The sequence below is a fragment of the Conger conger genome, chromosome 15 (assembly GCF_963514075.1).
Source record: "Conger conger chromosome 15, fConCon1.1, whole genome shotgun sequence".
Taxonomy (NCBI): domain Eukaryota; kingdom Metazoa; phylum Chordata; class Actinopteri; order Anguilliformes; family Congridae; genus Conger; species Conger conger.
Window position 1 is genome coordinate 6,802,479 of NC_083774.1, and position 25,700 is coordinate 6,828,178.

The window sequence follows — 25,700 nt, forward strand, 5'->3', positions numbered from 1 at the left end:
TTTGTGTCCGAGGATTGATTTTTATTTGTCAGGCCGAAATCTGATGGTTTATTTGCTTTGAGGTCAGTCATTTGATTGATTTGATTATTATTATTATTTTTCAATCAGGGATTTTGATTGGTTTTTCCTCGGCGGGCAGAGATTATATTTTTCCCTGTGTGCGTCATTGATTTCATTCGTTGTGGGGATCGCGCTGCGGTGAATGATGGCGGACTGGGGCGCGATACGCTTCACGTTCCTCCGCTTGCAATTAGTCTAGCGCGTTCCGCAAATCCCGGTTTTCCTCCGGTGGGAAGCAGTCTTTGATTAAGCCCGCATCGCTGTCCCGGCGCTTCGGGTGGAAACCCCCAGCAGCTGCTCCACCTACAGTATAACTCACGAAGAAAAAAAAACACATTTTGAAATGCAGTCCTTGCACACTCAGGTCTTCGGGATTTAGTCGATTTAGAGCGCACGATTCTGAAATAAAGCACTGTTCTAGTGGCCACTGGGGTATATGGGGTGTGACGGTCATCATTTTAAGGATGAAGCTCATTAATGAGATCAACATGGCTTTTCACTGAGATCGCTGCTGATTTAACGCCCAGTTGGTGATGTAAACCCGGTTAATCCCACATTTTTCCGGGGATCATAGTCGCTGCTGACCTGGCTTCGGACTGCTTTCCCCAGACTGCTACCCACCCGTCAAACTCACAGCTTTCACAGCTCTGAACCTGCAATGGTGACACTACGAAATACAAGTAAAACAATAGTTTGGTTATGCAGTGGAATCAAGTGTTTATGTAGGCGGTGCAGCAAGTGGAGGTGACGTTCAGCCACTGTCCTTTTACATAACGTCTGCTAAAATATAGTAGAACCAATCAGATTGCAAGAGAAATCTGCCACAGTCTTCATGAACCCGAGAGACTGAGCCCGTCCCACGTGCGGCCGGATGCGAGGTGGTGTGCGAAATTTACGCAACCGCATCAGTTTCGCGGCGTGAAATTTTAAACTGCTTTTTTTTTTTACGGGCCTTTTAGCCAGAATTGTGGAAAATGTGTCCGTTTCTCCCTGTAATTTCCCCTCACCAGTCACAAACTACACGGGGTAGCCCGCTAAATTGGTGAAGAGGAGGACTTGAAAACTGCAAACGCGCGAGGTTACCATGACAGCTCCGGCTGCTGTCAGTTGATTTAAAGCGCGTGGAGTTGCGCGCGCTCCGTCAGCAGAGCCGCTCGTCATCCCGTCTCAGTGGCAGCGAAGCTTCCCTTGTGCTCACACATCCCGTCTTGACGGCCTGTCGATGGTTCCCCGGCGGTTAGCGGAGTTTTGCTGGAAGGTACCCTGGCCGCAGCTGTTACCCAGTTTAGAGGCAGACGGACCTAATAACGGTGCTAATTTCCATTCTCCTGTGGCCTGGTCATTTTTCTTCTGACTCTAGACCCAACACTGCTTCTCCCCAGCCTCCTGTTTAACTTGTCATGAGGGGGTTTTCAGAATGTAAACTGGACCAGGCCCTGCGTAATTATTAAATGTATTTATTCGTGATTGTCATTGCTTTCTCAGGCAACGAAATGTGTCCTCTGCATTTAAACCATCCTAATTACTGTGGAGCAGTGGGCAGCCAGAGTGCAGTGCCTGGGGGCAAACTCCTGTTTTGAGGCCAGTGCCTTGGTCAAGGGTAACGGCAGGAGCACACCGATGGGGCAGTTTGGACTAACCTAACCTGCATGTCACCTGACTGTGGGAGGAAACCCATGCAGAGACGGGAAGAACATGCCAACTCCACACAGAAAAGCCCGGGTGGGGCTCGAACCCAGGGCGTTCTTGCTGTGAGGCAACGGTGCTACCCACATGTACATGAAGGCATTTAGCAGATTCTCCTATCTAAATAAATGTTCGACGGTGCACATCCAAGGATGATGCCAAGCCCATCACGGTGTCACACCCAACAGACGCCAGCAGACACTGCGCGCCCCTGAGATTTCAGTTAAGACACCGCAGCTGCGTTTCAGTACTACATACAAATACATCACCCGTTCCTCCACTTCTCTCCTCCCCCCATACTTCCAGATAGAAGGAGACGAGTGGATCAAAGGAGGATACATTTTTTCAGGTATTGGGGCGCTACCCACCCGGTCTGCCCATAGCGTGAGGACATGGTGCGCGTGCGCAATTTCATACTCTTCATTTAACCGTTCGGTGTGCGCAAAGCCTGTGGAAAGGTAAATAATGTAAGTCTGTAAAGCTGGTATTATTGTGTGTACTGTATTTATTTGCTGAACAGTTTCAAGGTACAATGATTATTAGCAGTTGAGATATAACGTATCAATTCAGTAGACATGTGGATGGCAGCATGAGGATAATTGGTTACAGGTGTTTGGCTGTAACTGCCATCATCAGTGAGTTGTTTATAAGAGTGAAAACGAGTTTAAACCTTAAAATGCCAAAACTGACCTCTACCAACTTAACATTTGTGTAACACAAACTCCAAAAACTGGACATATTACTTGGCTTCTTAGATGATAAAACTACTTATGCCTTTATTGTGAACATTTAGGCTACCAACGAAACGAAAAATCGGTTTTCTACTTTTTGGATAAAATTGTTATACGTGTACTGTCCGAATTTACAGTGCCTACCATGTGATATGGTGGCTAACTAATTAGCCATTGACTTACGTTTAGTGAAAATAAATCAATTGGCACCAGCCAATCAAACACTAGTCAGCTTGTGCAAAGTAGGCCTATAGCTGTATTTTTCCAGGCGGTTAAATTGTAAAGTCCTAAATCAACATGGATTCATTCTTAACATGCTATTGTACAACACGCTGACATATTTTCATAGACTATATTTTTAGCCTACGGTGCATTTGACAACAATGTATAACAACACTATGAGTGCAATGACTAAAGACGAAAGCGGAAAGAAACCGGCTGAAGAAGGTGTTCCTGACTGAGTGGTTCGTGGAGCGGCTAGACGTAGACGCAGGACAGCAGGTATCTGTTTATTTTTTGTTGAAAAATACAATCCAGCTTATTTTCAGCCTACATCCTGCGTTTTAAAAAATAGAAACGCATATCTGAATGACGTAAATCCTTTGAACCGGTGAATTCCACTTTCCACTGCAGGACTTCACAAAATAACCAAGACAGTTGGCCAGCGCTACTCAACTCCTCGTCCTGCGGGACGCTGTGTCTGCAGGTATTCGCGCCGACCGTGCGCTATACCACCCGATTTCAGTAATTATTTTACATTGCTTGGTTCAGGTAATACGCAAATTAGTGAAATCAGGCGGTGTTGCGCACGTTCAGCAGTTCGGCTGAACGTGCGCAGGACGTAGAGTTGAGTAGCGCTGCAGTAGGCTATGATATAAAGCAAATATAAAACCTCAAATTAAGAAGGCAATAACCGCTCAGAGTTTGCTGCGACCCAATGTATACCCAAGCTTTCCTGAAATGCGCATAAACAACGAAACGGAACCATGCGCAGGCCTTATTAAGTTCTGAAACTGGGCTGTCCCCCACCCCCACATCCTGTGTGTGAAACAGGGGGTGTGGCGCGCCCCCCCCTTCCCTGAGTCCCTGCACAATAAGTAAGCGCTGCACAACCCTGCCTTGCCGTACATTCCCAGTAGATTACTGAGATAATGAGAAACGACGTATTTTCTTCACGATTGCGCTACTTTGGCTAGTAACTTTTTTTTTGGGCGGGAGGGGTTGCCTGCATTGATCTGCCGTAACGTATATATTTATTTATTATTTTGCATTCGAAGTATGTGGTTTCAAAAACAGCCTCTGTTTCACTGACCCTGTGACCGGTGGGTTGATGCCCAGCTAGCTTCCGATACGCAATCGAGATCTCGAAGCCCGCAAGGCCTGGATTAATCTGAACCACCGACTTACTTGAAGTCTCCCTGTCCAATTTGAACAAAGAGGAGCTGGCTGTTTGGCAGTTGAGTGATATCTGTGGAGCAGGCCAGTCACCGCCCCCAAACACAGGCGGCATTGTTGTGTGGCGCAGAACCCCCCCCACTGATGTAAAACTCGACGCAAGATCCAGAATGACACCATAACCATATGCTGTCATTCCTCTGCTGTGGCCCAGCTCGTGATGTGCCAGATGTGCGTGTCCCATTAATACATTCATGCTTTCAGATAATGAACCGCTTTGGGGGCGGCGAGGGGGTTGAGGCTCTTGGTCTCCATGCGTTTCTCTCTCTCTGTCTCCTCTCTCTCGCGTTCTCTCGCTCTCTCTCGCTCTCTCTCTCTCTCTGTGTCTGTCTGAAGGACGTGTTGCAGCTCCTCGTGTCGGCAGAAGGCGTCCGTGACAGCTGTCCGTGGCTCTAAAGTTGTCTGTTTGAATTCTGTCATGTGCGTTCAGAGTGTTTGCGCTGCGGGGGGAACGTTCCGGCTGGGTAACGTGGTTTCTGAAAAACCCCCTTAAGCCACCTTCAGGTGCTCCCCAACCAAATCCGCCGATCGCTCTTCGTGATGTGTCATACCCCCAAGTTGTCCATTTAATGCGTGGTGCTGTAGGTGGGTTCCGTCTGATAGACGGCTCCATGGGATCAATATGAAGAGGGACCTAGTCTACCGCAGAACACTGTTGGCACCTGATTGGCACTGTGTTAGTTGGTTTTGGAAAAAACAAAACAATATGGTCGACTGTTTATAAACTTTTACCTGTTCCTCCTAAACAGTCCGCTAACAAATGCTTCTGAAAACATTTGAGGTGAGGAATAAGCTTTTTATCTGCAACACCTAGTTTGAAAGTTTGATCCTAGCTTTGTGAGCCATACGAGCTGTGCTGGACACAGTTGATTCGCATGGGCAGATCACGATATGCAACCGTCGAATGCCCGAGGCACTTGGCGGACTGCGAACATCACGCACCGCAAGGCTCTGCACAGAAAAGGAATGGGAATATCTAGCGGGCTGGATTTGGGCTGTGGGCACCTTCACGGGGGCAGTGTGGCTGTCCGGACCGTTTCTTTCTGCGGCCCATTGGGAAGCACCTCCGCCCGTCTGCCAGCTCTCACTGAATATAGAAAGGTCATCTGGAAGATCTCTGTGGTGGAGCTGTCTGTCGTCACTGCCCGCCGATTCCCTTATAAAGGCTGCTTTTATTGTGTGTGACTGGAGGCAGCCTGCGAATGCGTGTCCTTAACTGACAGAGTGACATATCACTTCCAAACTCACCAGCCCTGAGGAGTGAGTGAGGAGCACTTGCAGTAGCAAAGGTTTCCCACTAGGGGGGCGATTAGGACGAGCCAGGTAGTTTCAGCCGTTATTGATTTAGCGGTGCCTGTAAAGCACTTTCTGACATTTTGGCAGTCTCTGAAGTGCACGTCCTTGCTCCGAAGCTCTCCCCGGGGTTTAATATGAATCTGTCAGCGTGCCCTTTTGTTGTCCTCGGTGTGAAAACTTAAAGAATTTCAATCGCTTTGAGGGGATCTGGACAGAGCCACCGTTGCCTCTGTCCTCTAGACCTCCTTCCTTTGCAGTTCCAGTTGGCCGACGTTTCTGTGAGAGGCCCTTCAGAAGTGCTCGATGTTGTCTTCATAAGCGCGACATTGACATAAACACCTAGGTCATTAACGGCAAAGAGGCCTGTGGTATTTTAAACCATCTGTAGACCGTGTGACGCAGGGGCTCCTTGTGTTGTCAAAGTGCCCACGGGCAGAGAATCCTATTCTGTCCTTGCTTTCTTTCATTAATATTTACATGCATGTTATTTTTCAGCAATTGTTCTGCTGAACTTTCAGGCTTGGGGATCTGGAATGTTCAGGGTTGAGGATCCGGAACTTTCAGCTACTGAAATGATCCAGAACTTTTGGTGCTAAGGATCTGGAGTTTTCGGTGTTAATCCCGAGCAGAGCTGACCTGGTGGATAGCCTGGGCCCCAAGGGCACGGGTGGGCAAGGAGGGCCGAATCTGTTTCTGCATTTCCAAGTTCTGCTCTCAATTCTTTGATTAGCCCAGTCATTTATGTGTTCTGACATTTCCGTTTTACTCTGTCATATGCAAGGGAGGCTGTGTTCATTAGCTAATTGAGAAGGGGTAATTGGTGGAAGCAAAGCATAACCACTGGCCCTCCAGGAATGGAAGTGCCCAGTCCTGGGCTGGCGTGTCTGTGGCTCTCTGTGTGACCTTCACTTCCAGACTGACGTCCCCCATAGCACTGTGATTCTGAAGCCGGGGTACTGACTGACTCGTATGAACAAACTGAACAAACCTCTCACATGGGAGAAAATAAGGCCTCCAGGAAACTCACTGCAGTGGCATGTGTTTGTTAAAGGCAAGATTTATTTATATTCTTGAGCTTTTCATATCCTCCTTTTGATTTATGATCCATAATGATTCAGGTAAAAAAGAAAGTATGCATATTTTAGTGTCAAAGTGCTATTTTTCCGAGCTGCGTGCAGAATGATTGCCCATGTGACATGACGTTTCTGCATAATTATCGGATGACGTCGCTAAATGAGCTGACCGTTGGGCTCTGGGGGCAGGGTTATGGTTAGCCATAGATATATCCACCCGGCGCGTGTATTCAGGAGGCAGGGATAATTCTTTGTCTACTGTGTTTGTTGTTTTTCCACTTTTGCAACTGCTGCCGTTTGGCCAAATCTTTTATCTTGCTTTTATTTCTGTCCTTTGGCCTTAAATGTTGTTGTTTTGTATCTTTCAATCACCCTGTTTGTTTCCGTCTTTTATGTACAGCACCCAGAGTCGAGTTGCACCCGCTGTGGGTGATGTGCTTTGTAAATAACGTTTGGTCATTGATTGGGAGTTTCTGAGTAAGGTAGCTTTAGAGTTTTCGGGTTTTTGTACGTTCACGGCCATATGTTTCTCTCCAGTTAAGAGTGTAATGTGTGTGTATGCACTCGGGGGTGCGTGGTTGGGTTCTTGTTAAACCTCGTTAACGTGCATTAGGGCTCTACAGACGGTGCATCTAAAGGCGCGGGTCTGGGAGTGCTGCCGGCGGGCAGATCTGGCGCTCTGCCTCGTGTAGAGGAGGTGAGCGCGCTGACGTTTCTCCTGCATCTTCTGCATATCCCGGGCTGTCCTGTTTCCATAGACGGCACGGTTTGAGGCACGAGGAGACGTCGAAGACGCTGAGTGGTGTGGTTTTTTTCTTGGACCTGGTTTCTGTCCACCTTTGTCCCACTTTGGGGCGTTAATAACTCGCACACTGTTGCCTCAGAGGAGAAATTAATAGTGTTTCATTACACAACACAACCATGGCCCAAATATTTGAACTGGCAAATTCCACCCGGCCATTGCCTCTGTCCCTAATCTCCTGCCTATTATAGCCGTGCGAGTTGCAGGTTTTCGGAAAAACACAACCGAGGCCTAAATCTGGACCCATGATTCAGAGTGTTTGAGCGCTGCGTCTGATCCATTTTGTTCATTAAAATCCAGCGTCTGTTCTGCATTCCTTACTTCATTAATGTTGGGTTTGCAGCTGCCGGCGGCGAGCGTTGCCGTGTCTGTATTTCCTCATAATTGATCGGCTAACGGAAGCCCGAATCCAGTGTGAATGACGATAATATGACGTTTATATTGCCTTTCGTGGATACAGCTGCATGTTTTATTGAAGCAAATCGGGTTATCGAGCCCTTCGCCTTGGAGATACGGCAGTGCCGTATAACTGGGATATGGACCTGCAACCTTTAGAACAGGGGACATCGAGTCTCGCCCTCGAGTCCAAATCCTGCCCCGGTTTTCTTTTCTCCTGGGTAATTAACTGGACAATTATGGCTGGACTGTCCAGGCTGTCTTCACGCCTGACCCCCCAGGTAAAGGGAGGGTGGAAAACCGGCAGTTCCCAACCCCATGGGGACCGTGAATTGACGATCCCTGCCGTGGATCCTTAACCGTTCTGCCACACGGCTGCCAGTCTGTCTCCGTCTGACTGGGGGTGAATGGTGACGTGGGCCCGCGGCACACGAGGCAGAAATGAAATGCGTTTCGCTCCTGCTGGGGCTGCCAGACGTCTCTTTCTCTCTTTCTGAACTCTGCGGAAGATGACGTACTGAGCCCAACCCCCAGAGGGGCGCTCTGCCGCCCCCCGGCCCCCCCGGCCCCCTCCTCTGCCTGCCGGCCCTCCAGCCTAATCACATCTCGCCACAGAACCTAAATTGGGGTACGGGAGGCTTTTTTTCTCTTTCTGCCTGCCTGCCCTTGAATTTGCTCTCGTTCCCAGCTGATAAAATTCTGCTCTCGTTTCTGTGCTGCAATGAGACCTGGAGTGGAAACGTGCACATTCTGCAGCAGAGAGTGGTGGAGGGGGGGGAAATGATGCGAGAAACAGCACGTGACTGAAGAGGACTCTGCAGTGGAACCCATGGCTGAAGAACATTGCAGTGGAACCTGTAACCATAGAACATTGCAGTGGCTGAAATAGACTGCAGTGAAAGCCATGATTGAAGAACATTGTAGTGGAACCTGTGACTGAAGAACATTGCAGTGGAACCCGTAACCATATAACATTGCAGTGGCTGAAATAGACTGCAGTGAAAGCCATGATTGAAGAACATTGTAGTGGAACCTGTGACTGAAGAACATTGCAGTGGAACCCGTAACCATATAACATTGCAGTGGCTGAAATAGACTGCAGTGAAAGCCATGATTGAAGAACATTGCAGTGGAACCTGTGACTGAAGAACATTGCAGTGGAACCCGTAACCATAGAACATTGCAGTGGAACCCATAACCGTAGAACATTGCAGTGGAACCCGTAACCATAGAACATTGCAGTGGAACCCATAGCCAAACAACATTGCAGTGGAACCCGTGACTGAAGAACACTGAAGCTTCCGTCAGTCTTCTGAAGTCGTCTGCTCATTAACACATCAAAAGGTGTTTTTAGGAGTGTTCACAAAAACATGTCTAATGATGTTAATCGCACTGTAAGTAAAACTGTGCTTGTTGACTTGGCAGCACCATTTCTCATGACCTGACACGCTTTGTTTGGCTTCAGTTTGGTCTGTGTTCATGCCAGAGACCCGTTTTCTATAAATGTGTCGAGTTGCTTGGCAACAAGGCACTTTATTTATTTTTTTGGTTTGTTTTTGGTGGAAGGCATATTTCCATCTTGATAGTGATCATCTGTCATAACTTGACACATTATTTCACATTTCATAAGTTTTTTGTTTTTTTCCTTAAAGGTTTTGACTGATCAGAATCGGGCTCTGCTTCCCGGGCGTTTCGGTGGTTTGTTATTTTATCAGGTCTGAGACGGGTCGGACAGGCCGGCTCTGTCCCCGCACGATCGCTCTTTGATTGATGTTTCCTCTTCCTGTTCGAGTGTCCCCTGCCCCCCCCCCCCCCCCCTGCACAACAGCACTCTCGGCGTTTTTGTGAAAAATGTTTAATAAAAAAAAAAAGAAAAAAAGAGTGCTATTCAAATAGAAAATAAAAGAACCTGCTGCAACCTTTCAAATGCCAGTAGCAGTGGTGATAAAGTTAGTTTCATTGTGTCCTTTTCACTGTCCCACTTACAGCTCCAGGAAAGATGGCTTCTTCAAAGGGCTGATTAACATACGGCTGTGGCAGTCATGTTAAGCACGATTTCAAAATCCAGAGGAAGAGGCACCAAATGAAACAGACGTGTACCTTGAGCAAGATATAGTCCGTATTTATACAGAGATGTATTTATTTATTATGCTGTACAAAAAACATGGCATTGTTGTGCTTTATTTATTTATTTATTGAAAATATTGGTGCCCGATGCTGTGCTGAACGTGTCCATTCCCCCACCCTAATTTGGGACGTCCCGATAGTTCCGGATGGTTCCGGATCTTCGCTGCCGATTCAGGAGGGTGTGGTGTGGACGATCTGCGGTTCTCCTCCGTGAAACCCGGAGTCACCGACTGCTGCTTTTTCACCGCGCGGACTGCAGCCACACTGGCGTGGCACTGTGTCAGACGAAGAGCTTTCACGTCACGTAAGTCCACCGCAGTGCCAGCAGGGGGGCGATGGAGAGGGAGAGGGATGAAATGCAGGGCCCCAAAAAACCGACTGGACCCGTCACGTAACCTGGGCGACGCGTTAGCCAATCGCGCGTTGCCCTGTGGAGCCGTCGACCGCAGTCGCCACGGGGCTCCACGCGAGCGCCTTTAATCCGCCCGAGTCCCCCCCCCCCCCCCGTGCTGCCCTGCCCCTCCCCGTCAGTCCGTCCCGGTGCCGGCGGCCCGGGGTCAGCGCGTGACCGTGCCACCCCTCAGCAGAAGCTGCGCAGGAACTTGCGGAAGAAGTTGCGGAACTCGGTGTTGAAGACGGTGTAGATGATGGGGTTGAGCGCGCTGTTGACGTAGCCCAGCCAGGTGACGATGCTCATCTGCTGGGCCGTGATGTCGCAGGACCGGCAGAGTGCCCGCGTGGTGTGGACCACGAAGAAGGGCGTCCAGCAGAACAGGAACGCACCTGGGGGGCGACAGGGGGGTACCCGTCAAATACACCTCGGTGCCAACATCTTGCCAACATCTGACATTACTTTGTTATATTTGGGCGACTTACAAAATGGTGCATATCAAGGTCATAGAACAAACAACCAAACCAGGTCAGATGAGTTAAAATTCACATATGATTGGTTGTAAGGCCATGAACATAAGTCCAAAACACAAGGTAGATGGGCCAAGTCTGTAACTACCGTACCATACCGTAAGACATCTGCAACTTCAATTTTTCAACATTTTCATTAAACAAAAAAAACATAAAAACACAGAGGGTCAGTTTCACAGACACAGATTAAGCCTCATCCTAGACCAGTGATCCTCACTCCTTTGTCCTGGAGAGCCACAGGGTGTGCTGGCTTTTGTTTTTGCCTTCATATCTGCAACTGATTCAGACCCAAGAAACCAGGTGAGGCACAACGAAAGCCAGCACACACCATGCGGCTTTCCGGGGCCAGGAGTGAGGACCACTGTCCTAGACCACATTCTGAATGGAGATTCACCATATAACCCTCAATTTAGTTCAAGCTTAATTTCTGCCTGTGAAGCCGACCCGTCTCAGGATCCCCGGACTGGGATGTGGGTTGTCCGATGGACCCGCGGGTCTCTGCCGTTGTCCTGCCTAGTTTTTGCCGGCTCCCACTGTCCCTCTGAGAACATTCTTCAGCATGCGTGGATGTCAGCGTAACGCACATGACTGTGTCAGGTTTAATAGGCCGGCTCAGCGCTCCGCTCTGGGAAGCGAAGTCGCGAGGCTGCGGAGATGAATTATCCCTGCCTCCTGAACGTACGCGCCGGGCGGAGATATCGCGGGCTGCCGCGACGGCTCGTCCCCGGAGCTCCAGGGCTCCGGAATGCTGATGGGTTTTCCGTAAATACCGGAGGGGGGTGTGTGGTGGGGGGTGGGTGAAGTATGCGACGGAAACGTGATTCTCTATCGGAACGCAGATGTTTTCCCTCCTAACGAGGTTAGCTGCGGAGAGCCACCGTAGCACAATTCAATCAGGATGAGGAATAATTCATTGTTCCCTCGTGCCTCCGAGCGCCCCTCCCCGTCCCCCCCCCGGCGCTGATGAACCCGAAAACCCGCCAGGTGGTCGATGCGACCGTGGTGAAAGGCGTCAGATTAAGGAGATGAGATGCAGCCGGTCACTTGCGATCAGTCATTCGGCGGTCCCTAAATAGCACCGACGTCCATCATCATCCGCCGCTCGTATGCGGTGGTTACACAAACACGCCGCAGAGAGAGGGCTGCGCTCTGCGCTTCCGCACAGGTACGTGTGCCTCCGTCCCCACCCTCCCCCCCCCCCCCCCCCCGTGTCTCCCCTCGTGGCACGCTGCCAGCGCCGCGTACACGCGTGATTGAGACGCGGAGACGCACGTCTTCATGAATAAGCGATGGCACTTTAATGGGTGACCTTCGCTATGAAGGCTGGAGCAGACATTTACCAGAAGGGGAAAAAAAAATAAAAATAAAAAAAGATAAAAGAAAAAAAAGATTGACGTTGACAGTCGGAGGCGATGGCACCTTTGTGTTTGTCTCTTCATCAGTTCGGTGGGCAGGCCTCAATGCCTGGAGCCTCCTCTGAGATCTGCGCTGAACGCTCTGTCCTGTGGTACCTGCACAGGGTCCCCTCCGCAGGTGAATGGTGGTCTGTCAGAGCTCACCTTTTGTTTGACATTGTTTGCCTGCTGCAGTCGTGCTGCCATTTTGCATTGCTTTTGCACAAGTGGCCTGTTAACCACATTATTTTAATGTACAGGCTAACACCCCTGGTCCTGGAGCACCACAGTGGCTGCCGGGGTTCACTGTTTTTCTGCACAGAATTGGTCAGTTAACCCTCTGAAGAATACTGTTTTTTTCAAATTGTAGAACTCCACTGCTTTTAATCACCAGTCGTGATTGTTAAATCAGCATGAGAACTTTAAGTTCTAATTGCATATTTCTTCGTTCGCAGATTGAACGAGCCACTTTGGGAATTTGGCCAAGACACCAGGGAAACCCCTGCTCATTATGATGAGTGTAATGGGATCTTTAATAACCACAGTGACTTTCCATTACGTTGCATTACAGTCACGTAGCAGACGCTCTTATCCAGAGCGACATACAATAAAGTGCAAATCAGAACCAGGGACAAGTGCATTGAAGACCCTAGAGGAAAGTACAGTTCCAAGTCCTAGCGTGATCACTTTGATAAAAACTTGAACCCTTGAAGAATAAATCAACTTTCCAAGTAGCATACCACGGTTGGCAGCTAGAATACTCTGTATACTGAAACAATGATACATGAGTGCAGTTATAACCTATGACGTACACATAGCTCACATGGCTAATAGCGGTAAGGTAGGGAGGGAAAGGTGCAGCCTGATGAGGTGAGTTTTCCGTGTGAATGCTAATGCTTCCGCAGAAACATCCTCGGAACCTTCAAATAGGTTTTCGCACATCTCATGTAATGCCTGTGTTTGTGTCATTTCCTGTCGGGCCGAGATTTGGTCTAGCGGTTTCAAATTAGCCAGTCGTGCGCCTTAACCGCCAGGCAACCCCTCCGGGACCCTTACGAGCAGAGGCGCCTTATTGCTGGGAATGTTCCTGTTTTAATCGGCCGCGTCAGTGGAGACCCGTGTTGAGTGGAGCGGATCCGTTCTGAACCTGTTCTCCTCTCCACTGCAGCCTATGACAGAGTCTGTGGACTGACTTTGGGCTCCCCCCTGCTCTAGACCAATCATGTGTCGTGGGGGGGGGGGGGTTTCATTCCAACCAATCACTGCACCTGCTGATTTCACTAATTAACACGCCTTCAAACAGAGAGGATGGAACTAATTTGTGGAATCAGCGGGTGTAGTGATTGGTTGGAATGAAAAACCCTCCGTGACATGTGATTGGGCGCCCCTGGTCTGTAGACCACCTCTGTGACGGACAGTGAAGCTTCACGGTGAGTAATCAGTGCTCCACTGATTTCAGCCAATCGGTGTGTTTTGGGGCAGCAAGCAAAAAATCTTTTCATTTGTTCTGATTGGTTTGGGATTGACAGCCCACCATTGTGAGACCTCCCCCCCCCCCCCCCCCCCCCCCCCCGCCCTAACATCAGTAGATGCTCTCTGTTCATATTTAAACGCAGACATGTAGAAGGTCTGATGTTGTTTTTTTGCGATTTGGGTCAAAGCTGCACCCGTCTTCTTGTATGCATGGGAGCGAATCTGTTTCTCCCTCCCCCCCTAAACCCCTGACTCCACCCCTCCCATCCTAAACCCCCAACTCCACCCCCCTCCCCCCAACTGTAGCGTCCCATTTCACTGCTGTCAGTCCTGTGCGATTCTCTCGACATCTGGCTTTGAGCTCGGCAGGATCATCCGACACAATTTCCTGCCTTGCGCTCCTCCAGTCCCACGCCCCACCCCCTCCCCCACCTCGCCCCCGGACCCCCTTCCCCGTTGGGAGCCTTCCCGTCCCCGCTCCGAGCTTAAGAGCCACAGTTTCGGGTCAAGGGGGTCAAGGACGACGTCGGAGACTCATTAGGCCTGCCAGAGAAGAGGAATTTCTCTGGATTGCTCCTCGAGCGGAGCCGGCGCTTACGTGCTAACGTGCTAACCCGCGGTGCCCGTGGCGAGCGGAGGGTGATTTATCGGTCTGCTCTGCGCTCCGCGGACCCGGCTGGGCTTGTGCTCGGAGTGCAGAGCGCAGGGAGAGAGGACGCGAACGTGTCCCAGCTCCGCTCGCCTGAAAGCAGCGGTGTCGATCTCAGGGCCACGCGTGCGTGTGTGTGCGCCGGTTTCCATTATATAATTAGTTCAATTATTCGCTGAGTTAGGGCTGTGTGCTTGCGCACAATGCGTATGAAGAGAAATGTGCGGATCGTATTGTCTAAATAACAACCGTTGGTTATATCATATTCTGTGCTTCGCTGACATGAAATGCACCCGGCTGAATGAGTCATTTGAATCTGTTAAGGCGGCATTAGCTGGTCGGAATGAGAACCTGCAAACACACTGCCCTCCGTGGCAGCGAGTTGGAGACCTAGCCCTGCCGCCTGAAGGCTTAATGCACAACGGCCCTGTTCCTGGAGATCTACCGTTCTGGAACAGGGTTGGGCAGCCCTGCTCTAGCTGTTGAATCGGGTGTGCTTTGTTAGGGTTGGAGTGAAAACCTAGAGGCTAAAAGGCTTTAGCAACTCAGAACTTTTTCTTTTTTTGAGCACAATTCTTAAAACTGTTAAGGAGTTTTTTTCTTTTCTTCTGGCTGAAGGCACTGGCAAAGAACATTTCAATCTAAAAAATGATTTTGAAGAACTCCATTACCCTAAAAAGTGGTGTCGGAAAAGAGGAATATAGTCTCATTGTGAAATCTGCTCTTACAGAATGCCAACCGTGTGTATACGCACTCAGGGGAGCTAGTAGAGTTAAAACGCGTCTGTCAGAATTGATTTTACACTCAACATGCTGCTTTTGGTTCAGCACTGTTTTCATGGATTTCATCCTGAAACAGGTTGGGCCCTGAATTATAGATTCACCCTCCCCCCCCTAGAGCAAAAAACAATACTTAATAAGCCGTACTTCTGGCTTCCTGCTTTTGGTCTTGGAGATTAGATCAGGCGCCCATGCTGGTCATATGGTTTGCTTTCGCTAGACAAGCAGTGAGAAATAAACAAGACAAGAGGTGTATTAATTATTAATTATTCATATTATATGGTGAGTTGCACCTCTGTATGCGGCTCTGTATGAAACTTGGGTTTTTAATATTTTTACAGTACTCTTTCGATGCTTTTAAAGTCTGAAGACATGCCTAGAGATCCTTGAGAAATTATCAGTGGGATATCCTAAAGTTTATGCAGTACGGTTGTGTACTGTGAAGGATTTCTCATGAACAGTGATGAAAACAGTTTCTTTTTAAAATGGTTCGGGGAAACTGCGGGAACTTTGCGGATGTCTAAATTATTTAAAGTATCCAATCACAGGTGTGATTGTATGACGGTGATGCGTTGTCCTTTGCCATGGTGATGACAAACACCTCCGCTGATCTTTAGAGGGCCAACAGGAACAGGAAGGGGTGGGGCTTCAACACCTGGTACTCTTGCCAGTAATAATAGCAGGAATATTCCTGGTGTCTAAAGGGTTGCGGTATTTATGTGATTGTTTTTTCCCAGGAACGGTTGTGTCTTTATTGTATTTCAGCTGCCTACACTGAAGCACATGGCATTGGGGATCAAATATTTTCGCCCAATGTGTTTCAAACCTATAACCTTCTGGTTAGAAGCCCTCCTGCTTGCCCACTCGACAAGAGTATTTTATACTCTTCAACATTGTTCATTCAACATTGAGAAACTTTCTGTGCCGACCGTAGACAAGCGAGTCAATTGTTTTCATGGTTTGGCCCACTTAAAATTTCTCTTCCTCTGTTTGAGAGAAAAGAATTGTGCGAAAAAGCTGAACTTTTTTTTTTTTTTTTTTTTTTTAAAGAATAACAAGGAAAACCCAGTGAGCGGGAGAATTTTTCCAGCCTATCGATTAGCCTGTATGGAACGTCAGCGAGGTTGATGAATGAGCCTGTTGCTTCAGTGGCTTAGCTGTCGATGGCAGAGCTCGCTGTCCGGCTTTGACGCGGCGGGCGGATTGAGGTCAGGCGGCAGCCCGTCGGCAGGTCACTCCGGAGGCTCCGATCGAGTTTTTACGGAACAAAACGTTCTGGGACGAAGCACCCGCAACGCGAACGGGTGGACGCAAAGTTAAGTCGCGGCATAAATCAGATTCTCCGGAGCAAAAGATGCCCTTCCCTCTTCAGACAAACATAACGCCCTGTGGCGCTGAATCATGAAAGCCTTATTCAGGAGATGCTCAGAACCGGTCTGGTCCTCTGAAGGTGCCGGAAAATTGGTTATGATATTTTATTTAAGTCTGCAGCCTGGTGTTGGAGTTAGAGCGTAATGATATAAAGGGACTCATGAATCTTAAATGGTGAGTTTCTGACCGCATTCTGCAAAGGCTTGCTGAAGAACAGAGACTTCTCCACCCCCCAAACTCTGAGGATACTCAGACTGGGTGGGGAAACGTCACAAAGCCACAAAAACAGCAGCGCCATCGTTTACTTTGAGGCCATAAGCGGAAGCCCTCATCCATTATCCATACACGGCTTACACTTTCATACAGTTCATACAGCCAGATATTTATGAAGCTAGGTTATTTTAGATGACCTGAATGGATTCGGGTTAAGGCCCTTATTCGAGAGTGCCCCAAGATACAAGCCCACTGCCCTGTTATCCTACAGTCCCACCCATGACAAACATTTGCTGCGGACAGGTACTGTTGAACCATTTACATTTGTGTGTATGTGTTTGTGTGTTTGTATGTATGTGTTTGTGTGTACATGTTTGTGTGTATGTGTCTGTGTGTTTGTGTGTACATGTACTTGTTTTTGTGTGTGTTTGTTTGTGTGTGTTTGTGTGTGTGTGCGTACGTGTGTGTGTGTTTGTGTGTGTGTATGTGTTTGTGTGTGTGTGTGTGTACGTGTACGTTTTTGTGTGTGTACGTGTTTGTGTGTGTGTGTGTGTTTGTATGTGTGTGTGTATGTGTGTGTGTGTGTACGTGTTTGTGTTTGTGTGTGTGTACGTGTTTGTGTTTGTGTGTGTGTGTGTGTGTTTGTGTGTGTGTGTACGTGTTTGTGTGTGTGTTTGTGTGTGTGTGTTTGTGTGTGTTTGTGTGTGTGTGTGTTTGTGTGTACGTGTTTGTGTGTGTGTGTGTGTGTGTTTGTGTGTGTGTGTACGTGTTTGTGTGTATTTGTGTGTGTGTGTGTTTGTGTGTGTGTGTACGTGTTTGTGTGTGTGTGTTTGTGTGTGTGTGTGTGTGTGTGTACGTGTTTGTGTGTGTGTGTGTGTTTGTATGTTCTCCACAGCAGAGCCACTCACCCACAACCACAGGCAGCACCTTCATGGCCTTCCTCTCCCTGCCGTTGATTTTGGCGCGTTTCTTTTTCAGGTGTCCGTGGGGGTGGGCGTAGCACCTGTCGGGGTAGGCCAGGGTGTGTATGGGGCCGTCCTTATACCCCGGGGGAGGGAAGGGGCAGCCGGGCGCGGTGGGGTAGCGCACCAGCTCCTCCAGCTTGAGGTCGGAGGGCCGGTGGGGGGTACGCTGGATGTCGGGGGACGGGGGCGGCGCGGTCAGGCGGGGCAGCGTGACGGCCCGCTGCAGTTTGCTCCTGCCCTGAACGCCTCCGCCGCCCCCGCTCCTCAGCTTGGCCCGCCGCGCCTCCTCCCACCTCCGCAGGCCCCGGAACATCCCGCAGTACAGCAGCAGCATGATGGGGCAGGGCAGGAAGAAGGAGCACACGGAGGAGTACACCACGTAGCGGTCGTCCTCCAGCCGGCAGGACGCCGGGTCCCGCCCCGGCACGTCGTTGATGCCGAAGATGACGGGCGAGGCCACCGCCAGGGCGGAGACCCAGGTGAGGGAGAGGAGCAGAACCTGCCGCTGGTCCACGTGCCGGCGGTTGTAGTTCAGCGGGATGGACACGGCGATGAACCTGGGGCAACATGGGGGGGCAACATGGGGGGGTAAGATGGAGCAGCGATACGTGCAAATATGCAAAGCATGAAAATGATATTACAGTTATTTAACTGACGCTTACAGTTCATTATACTAAGCAGGGGACAATCCTGCCGGGAACAATATGGGGTCAAGGGCCCAACAGCTGTGTTGATCTTATCGTGGCTCCATGGGGGCTTGAACCACCAACCTTCTGGGTCCGAATCATGCGCCTTTGTCACTAGGCCACAGGTTGCTGCATAATTTCTTATTTAGCTGACGCTTTTATCCAAAGTGACTTACAGTTGATTTGACTAAGCAGGGGGAAGGCCTTTCAATAGTATCTGTACTGGAAAGGACACCAAAACTGTAACATGACCAAAATCCTTGGTTAAAGAGTTCACAGCAGGGTAAAATCCACTTCTGACAGTGTGTCCTTAACTCTTTGAGTGTGCGTATTGTCCCTGTTGGACTCTGGCTTAATGCTGTAAGAGTTCATCCAATCTACAGGTTTTACAGATTATCTAATCTGGCACTGGAATCCAAATCCAGCCCTGGTTTAATTTTATCCTGGGTAATTAGTGCTACTGATTGACCTGACTATCCTCACACCTGACTCCCAGGTAAAGGGCGGGTGGAAAACCAGCAGTTCTGGGCCCTCGAGTTGCTGATCCCTGGTGTACAGTAACCTTGGTTAACGCTTTCTAGAATTAGTGGCAGTCTGACCCTCTGGTTTCTTGGCTTTTGCATCTTTGTGACACAGAGCCTGAACAGCTGCAATCAGGCCTGACCAATCGAATGCCGCCTCCAAATCAGGCCTGGCCTATTGAATGCCTCCAAAATAGTATTGAAGTGAATTTTGGTCATGGAGGATTTTGTTGGGGGTGGGTAACATTCAGTATTGGCTCTAAACTCACAAAACTCTAAACTTTGGAACCTAAACTCCAAGTGCTCCAAAAAAAAAGGCATTACACATACAAAACTAGAGTCAGGCCTGAGGTTGCTGTTGCACTCTGGGAGAGGGATCGTAGAAGTGGCAGGATTCCCCTGGCGTTCGGAGTCGTTAACATTCGTCATCCTAACGAGGACCGTCTCACAGACCTCATTTGTTTCACTAACAGGTCTGTGGAGTTCCGCTCTATGTTCTTGGGGATTTTTCCAAAAAGATTAACGCTGGCCCCTTTTCCCCTGGTCTGTAGGAGCTGACCGCGGGCAGGAACTGTGTCTATTTACAGGTGAGTCAGCCACTCTGGTTATTGCAGTCTATAATGTATTTTTTGTGTGCCTTGGGAGTCTCGATTTTGTGACATGTGAAGCTGTCTGTACGCTCATTAGTTTTACAATCTGTGCATTGCTTACAACTGAGAGCACAGGCGGTGGAAAGGGGGCTATTGTCAGTCTCTCATCAGACACTGGAAACCCATGAACCCATGAACCCATGAACCCAGAGTGAACTGCTTTATGGCAGTGGCCTGTGCATTCAGTGGGGCGGAGCAGAGTGTTGCTCCAGCACAGAGTGCAGGTGTTGGGGAGGAGTGGGGAGGAGTGCAGGTGTTGGGCAGGTGCTGGGAGGAGTGCAGGTGTTGGGGAGGAGTGAGCAGGTGTTAGGAGGAGTGCAGGTGTTGGGGAGGAGTGAGCAGGTGTTGGGAGGAGTGCAGGTGTTGGGGAGGAGTGAGCAGGTGTTAGGAGTGCAGGTGTTGGGGAGGAGTGAGCAGGTGTTGGGGAGGAGTGGGGAGGAGTGCAGGTGTTGGGGAGGAGTGAGCAGGTGTTAGGAGGAGTGTAGGTGTTGGGGAGGAGTGAGCAGGTGTTAGGAGGAGTGCAGGTGTAGGGGAGGAGTGGGGAGGAGTGAGCAGGTGTTAGGAGGAGTGCAGGTGTTGGGGAGGAGTGAGCAGGTGTTAGGAGGAGTGCAGGTGTTGGGGAGGAGTGAGCAGGTGTTAGGAGGAGTGCAGGTGTTGGGGGGGGCTGACCTGTCGATGCTGATGGCACACAGGTTAAATATGGAGGCAGTGCACAGCATCACATCCATTGTCATCAGTCCATCGCAGATGAGCATGCTGAGGGCCCACACACCACCCTGAAACTGAACAGAACACACACACACACACACACACATACAGACACACATGCGCACATAAACACACAGACACACACGCACACAAAAACACACACACACACACGCACATACACACACATGCACACACACACACACACACACACACACACACACACACATACACACACATACACACAGACACAGGCACACGCACACATGAACACAGACACACATGCACACATAAACGCACAGACATACATGCACATACGCGCACACATAAACACACACACACATACAGTAAACACACGTGCACACAAACGCAGACACATAAACACACAGGCACACATACACATGCACGCACACACACACACACACACACACACACATATATGCACACATACAAATGCACACACACATACACAGACATGCACACAGACACACACACACACCCATCAGTCTGGAGTGTCCATTTCTCCTCCGCACATTGCTCCCACCGTGTCCCGCTCCAGATTGGCGCTGTGAAATGGCTGTTTCCTCATTAACGGGGTGGTGCCGTCCCGCCCCAGGGCTGGCAGAATTACGGGCTCTCTGCTTCATGCCACATTTCAGCTCTCACCGGAACGGAGCGGGGGGGCGGGGGGGGGACATTTCCTCTCTGGTCACCTCTACTATTATTAGGGCTCAGAACACAAAGTGCTGGAAGCCAATTTTTTTTTTTTTTTGGTTTCCCCTAATAGGTTGTGGATCTCTGAAACCGTAACGCAGTAATCTTAATTCCTGGTGCTGGGCAGCCGCCGGGTGTGCTGGTTTTTGTTTGTTTTCGCCTTAACGTCAGCAACCAATTCAGAGCCAAGAACCCAGGTGAGGTGAGTTAGCCGTGTAATAAACCGCTTTAATTGGCTCAATTAAGCGCTGAGTAACCAACAAAAGGCAGCAAGGCGGCTCTCCGGGGACCAGAACTGAAGACCACTGTCGTCAGGTAGGGATAACCCACCCTGTTCCATTGCAGGCGTTTAGCAGACACTCCAGAGAGATCCAGAGCGACGTGCAGGAGAGCGCATCATCAGAACCAGGGACACCTGCGCTGAAAACCATAGAGGGACGTACAGTTCCAAGCTCTTGGAATGACCACAGAGATAAGAACTTGGACCTTTAATTAATTTAATTATTCTGATGAGACAAACAAAGGTAGTGGTAAAACCATCTCATCGAACGTAACGCTAGCAATAATAAAACCGAGATCCGGAGATCTACCGCCCTGTTGATTTTCACTCCAGCCCTGAAAAAGCACACCTCGTTCTATGGCTAGAGATACTGTCGAGCTGCTGATTAACGGAGTCATGTCTGCCAAATTAGGATGGCAATGAAAACCAACAGGGTGGGCGATCTCCAGGAGCAGAGCTGATGAGCACTGGCATAAAGTGCAGGACTTGACACCACTTTGCCAGTAGGTGGCGCTATTAAAAACCAGAATGGTGTAAATCTCCCCAAGCGTTTGACTGACTGATATGCATGCTATATCTATGTGTCAGTCTCTCATAGGTAAAAAAAAATAGGGCCACCATCACCCAATCTGTTGTCCCTGGGCGTGTGACAACCTTAGCAACGGCAGATCATCGTGTAAATTGTATGCTAGGGATTACCATGTTGATGTTTTGGACAGGTTGAAATATTATTTTTATTTTTTTCATTCATCCAATATTTTGAAACATTAAAATATGAATGAATAAGAACCTGTTATGTATTAATGTGGCTGTGACATTACAAAATGCAGATAATTCCCAAATGGTTCAACATAAATTGATGGAATTTGGCAAGTTGGCACTCAGGTCAGGAGCCAAACTCCAAAGGATTTTTCCAATTGAATCACATGGTGACGCTATAGAGCACAGTATAAGTTAAAAAAAAGAAAGGAAAAGAAATTCAGGAAAAAATACTGTTGTCTTTTTGAGATTGTTGTTGTATTCATGTATTATGTATTCTCATTACTATTATTGCTTTGATAATTACATTTTGTTTTTCATTTTACATAAAAGATTTGGCCTATTTCTGAACATAATGACCCCGTATTTGCCCTTAAAGTACTAAGACCACGCCCCTCCCCCGGTCGATCTGAGGTCAGCACAGTGACCAGTGTTTTCAGAAAGGAATGTTCAGTTGGCTGCACTTCTCCCGACTCTGTTTCCATGGTCTGGAAACGAACCTGCGCGGTGCTTTTTTGGGGCGTAGCGACGATCAGGACAAATGTCCATTGTGCGTTGGGCGCTGGTGCGTGCGTTTATGCGAGGAAAGGGGGCGCGCAGACGGCTGCGCGTGGCTGGGGTGGGGAGGGCGGGGGGGGCGGGGGGGGGGCGGATGTCAGTTTGAATTCCCACAGTTGACTCTCAACTGCAGCAGAAGCTATTACGAAGTTGAGGTGTGAGAAAACATCTCCTCGTTAGTGGTATTTTGTATATGGAGATGTATACCAACGGACTCCTGGGGGTGTTTGCAGGTGTGTTTATGTCGGCGCACTATGCGTTACGTAACGCAGATTTTGACATTTAGTTGTCACTGTAGGCGACTATGATAAAGAGTCTGCCTGCCGTGGGAGAATGTAAAGTCTGCAGGCAATGGGAGAACGTGATGCTGGAGATAACGTGCCGATCGTTACACTTTGCAAGCAACAGGCTGCCAGAAGCCAAAACATAAAACCCTGAAATAAGACTGTTTTCCTTCAGGAATTCACTTCACATTACATGCATCATTCATTTCTCGGAGGTGGAAATAATCACACTCTTCAACGCACCCTTAAAATTTGGTCTCGGCTTTAATTGCATTGAGTTGAAAGGGGCTCCTGAATGAGCGGTGCTTATAAAATAAAGAGTTGGTTAGTTATTTTCTTCATATTTATTTATTTCCCCAGTTATTTTTGACTCGGAAAAGTAGCTAAAACGTCTGTTTTTACTCGATTCGTCTATTTACTCGAGTCTATACCAATGCTACAGCCGGATCAGAAAACCTTTAGAACATGTTTTGGATGACAAAATATAGACGTGAAATTTACGGGCTGCCTATTTATGGACGAAGAAGTTACGATTTTACGTGTCTCAATTTCCTTATAGGCTGCGGATGTGATCGAAGCGAGACTATTTTTTTCTAATAGTGATTTTGGATGTGTCTGTCTTTGGCTGCATTCTAAGTACCCGAATATCCTTGCAACCTCGTCCTATTTTGGATACTCCGCGATCACATCCGTCTCTTGTTACTGTGGTATTGTCCCGTCTGGTTTTAACGCAGACACGTAAGACTGTGTGAGCTTGAGTGAATACTACCGTTTCCTTGTCAAATGTCATTTTTCATTATATGTTCCTACGAAGGGACAGGGGTCGTGTAACTGGCAATCTGATCACAATCACGGTCTGATACTACTGAAAAGCACCAGAAGTAGGCTTTAAATCGATTCACTTCTTTCTTTTCTATAGAACAAAATGAAAAACATGAAACCAATGAAAACATTGTACAGAAAGCAATGCATTTTAATCACAAACGGGACCCCTCCTTGGGCACGTTTATGCTTTTTCCGGCACAGATGTTATTTGCAGTGTAGTTGCAGCTACCTTTGAGTGATCAAGCATAACAGCAAGTTGCTATATACGCCTTCATTAAAACAACGATTATAATTCAAATACAATTAATATTTGGTATAAGTACGTATATGTTATTATACGTGCGTATGGATACGTTTTTGCCATGTGTAATGTGTAGGCTTGTAGGCACTCACCTCCGCGTAAACGAAGAGTGGCAACACCAGTACAGCCAACAGCAGGTCTGCAACAGCCAAACTGACTATGAAGTAGTTGGTCGTAGTTTTTAAAGCTTTTTCCGTGTAAACACTAAGGCACACCAGCAGATTCCCACAAATGATAACGACAATGAGCAATATCCCGAAGACCAGAGCCGGAAAGTTGTAGTCAGTGTTCGGGAGCGCGGTTTGGTTGGAACCGGTGAGGTTGGCTGACATGTCTGCGGTCAGCCGTCCTCTCGTTGACACAGCCTCCCTCTAAACCTCCTGGTCCGAACACAATCGGCTTCCTTGAAATGGGCATCTAGGCATCGTTTCTACAAGTCTGGTTGGAGTGGATGTATGTCATCCGAAAGTTTCAGCCGGCGTGAACTCCCGCTGTGTCGCGATTTATGTCAGCCGTGCGCCTGGCTTTGTACTCAGCACCACCGGCCGTGGACAGTTCTCCAGTGCATCACAGAAAATCTGGCCGTTTTACGAAACTTTTAAGACTCACCTATTTCCTTTCCCTTTCCACTGCATGGATGCATGGATACTTAGACGTAATTAAACTGAAAATACAAAATGATACAAAACCAAACTGAACACGAAATATGAAACATGTAAAGAAGGTAGGAGTTATTTGTGAAATCCGGTCATTTTCGCGTGATGCATTGAGCCGGAAACAGCCTTTTTATTGCGCGCACTGGCTTTTCACTGGCAGTCACACTGTTATTCAAGTGGTTCTGCGTTGGTCTATCCGAAGCACGGTCCCAAATCCAGCAGCGTAAATCTCTTTGCAGCTGGCATGTGACTCGCCCTCCTTCAGCATGAAACCGAGATGGATATTTGGAAGCCAGCGAAAGTAGACCGCGTTATTCATGACCAAAATTTTTTTATATGGAGTTATCACACAGAATGAGTGGTTTGAGAAGGGCTTGTTGACCGTAATGTAGACTACCGGACTCGATGTAGTCACGGTATGTGAAGAATGTCACGATTGGAGGGGAGGGTGGGGGGTTTCTTCCCCGTGACATTAATCCTGTCCGTAAGCGCGCGGTGTTAATGCTCCAATAAATGATGTCATTTTTTTATGGAATGTAGGCTATTTTGATCAACAGAAGAACGATAATTAGGCTTTTTATTTATTGGGAAAATGTGTTGTTCGGTAGTATATCTTGTACTGTTCTTTTAATTTTATGTACGTGCATTTCCTTAAATACAATACAGTAATTAATATTGCAATATGAATAGCTGTTAATTAACAATACAAATGTGTATAAGTTTAATCGATTATTCTTTTGAAAAGCTCACCATTTGAATATGACGAAAATATGATGAATTTGAATTTATTTGAATAAAGCTTTGAAGGTATCTAAACAATTTTCTGTTGCGTCTTCTGTTTGTTTAATCTGTTTTCTCCGGGGTCCTCACTGTATTCGCCCAGTCGGTCTGTTCCGTTCGTCCTTCAAAAAAAAAGAAAAGGAAAAAAAAAAAACCTGTGAAAAACACGTGACGCACTTTCATGGTTTTGACCAGGGGGCTCAGCCAATTTAAAACGGGTTTTGATAATTGCCACATTTAAGCTTTATTTGTTGAAGATTTCCAGCCGCGCTAAAGAAATCCATCTCCCTAATATCTCTCAATTTTGCCATCTTAGCAGTCAGAGAACAGTTATAAAAGTTGGCGATGAGATGTTTCGTCACATTGGCCATGCTAATTTCGCCATTTGCCACCAGTGAATGATGACGCGAAAGTGCGTCCAAATCACCTTCTTGACTCACAATCAATTTTTATGCGCGTAGGTTGCTGCGGGCAACAAAGAGTGTGACGCGAGGCCAAGACACGAATGGAACATTTGCGCGTTGTGTCTGCGGGAACACTACCTCCGTTACTTTATGATTTGCGTGTGACTGGGGAATAGTCAAACGCAA

At 48.2% G+C, this 25,700-nt stretch overlaps 1 protein-coding gene across 1 annotated transcript; it reads right to left on the reverse strand.

The window, feature by feature from the left end:
- Positions 1-10,206: 10,206 nt before the first annotated feature.
- Positions 10,207-24,035, reverse strand: LOC133111956 (D(4) dopamine receptor-like). The gene is made up of 4 exons (XM_061222605.1): positions 23,767-24,035; positions 19,918-20,030; positions 17,335-17,948; positions 10,207-10,409 (listed from the first exon to the last, which is right to left on the reverse strand). The coding sequence occupies exons 1-4, from the start codon at positions 24,004-24,006 to the stop codon at positions 10,207-10,209; spliced, it is 1,170 nt and encodes a 389-aa protein (XP_061078589.1). The 5' UTR covers positions 24,007-24,035.
- Positions 24,036-25,700: the final 1,665 nt, after the last annotated feature.

Coding starts and splice junctions, on each gene's coding strand:
- LOC133111956 (XM_061222605.1), bottom strand. CDS start 24,006: ATGTCAGCCAACCTCACCGGTTCCAACCAAACCGCGCTCCCGAACACT. Junction 17,949..19,917: donor TGTGCCATCAGCATCGACAG/GTCAGCCCCCCC, acceptor ATGTTGCCCCAG/GTTCATCGCCGTGTCCATCC. Junction 10,410..17,334: donor GGTGCTGCCTGTGGTTGTGG/GTGAGTGGCTCT, acceptor GTCGCCCCCCAG/GTGCGTTCCTGTTCTGCTGG.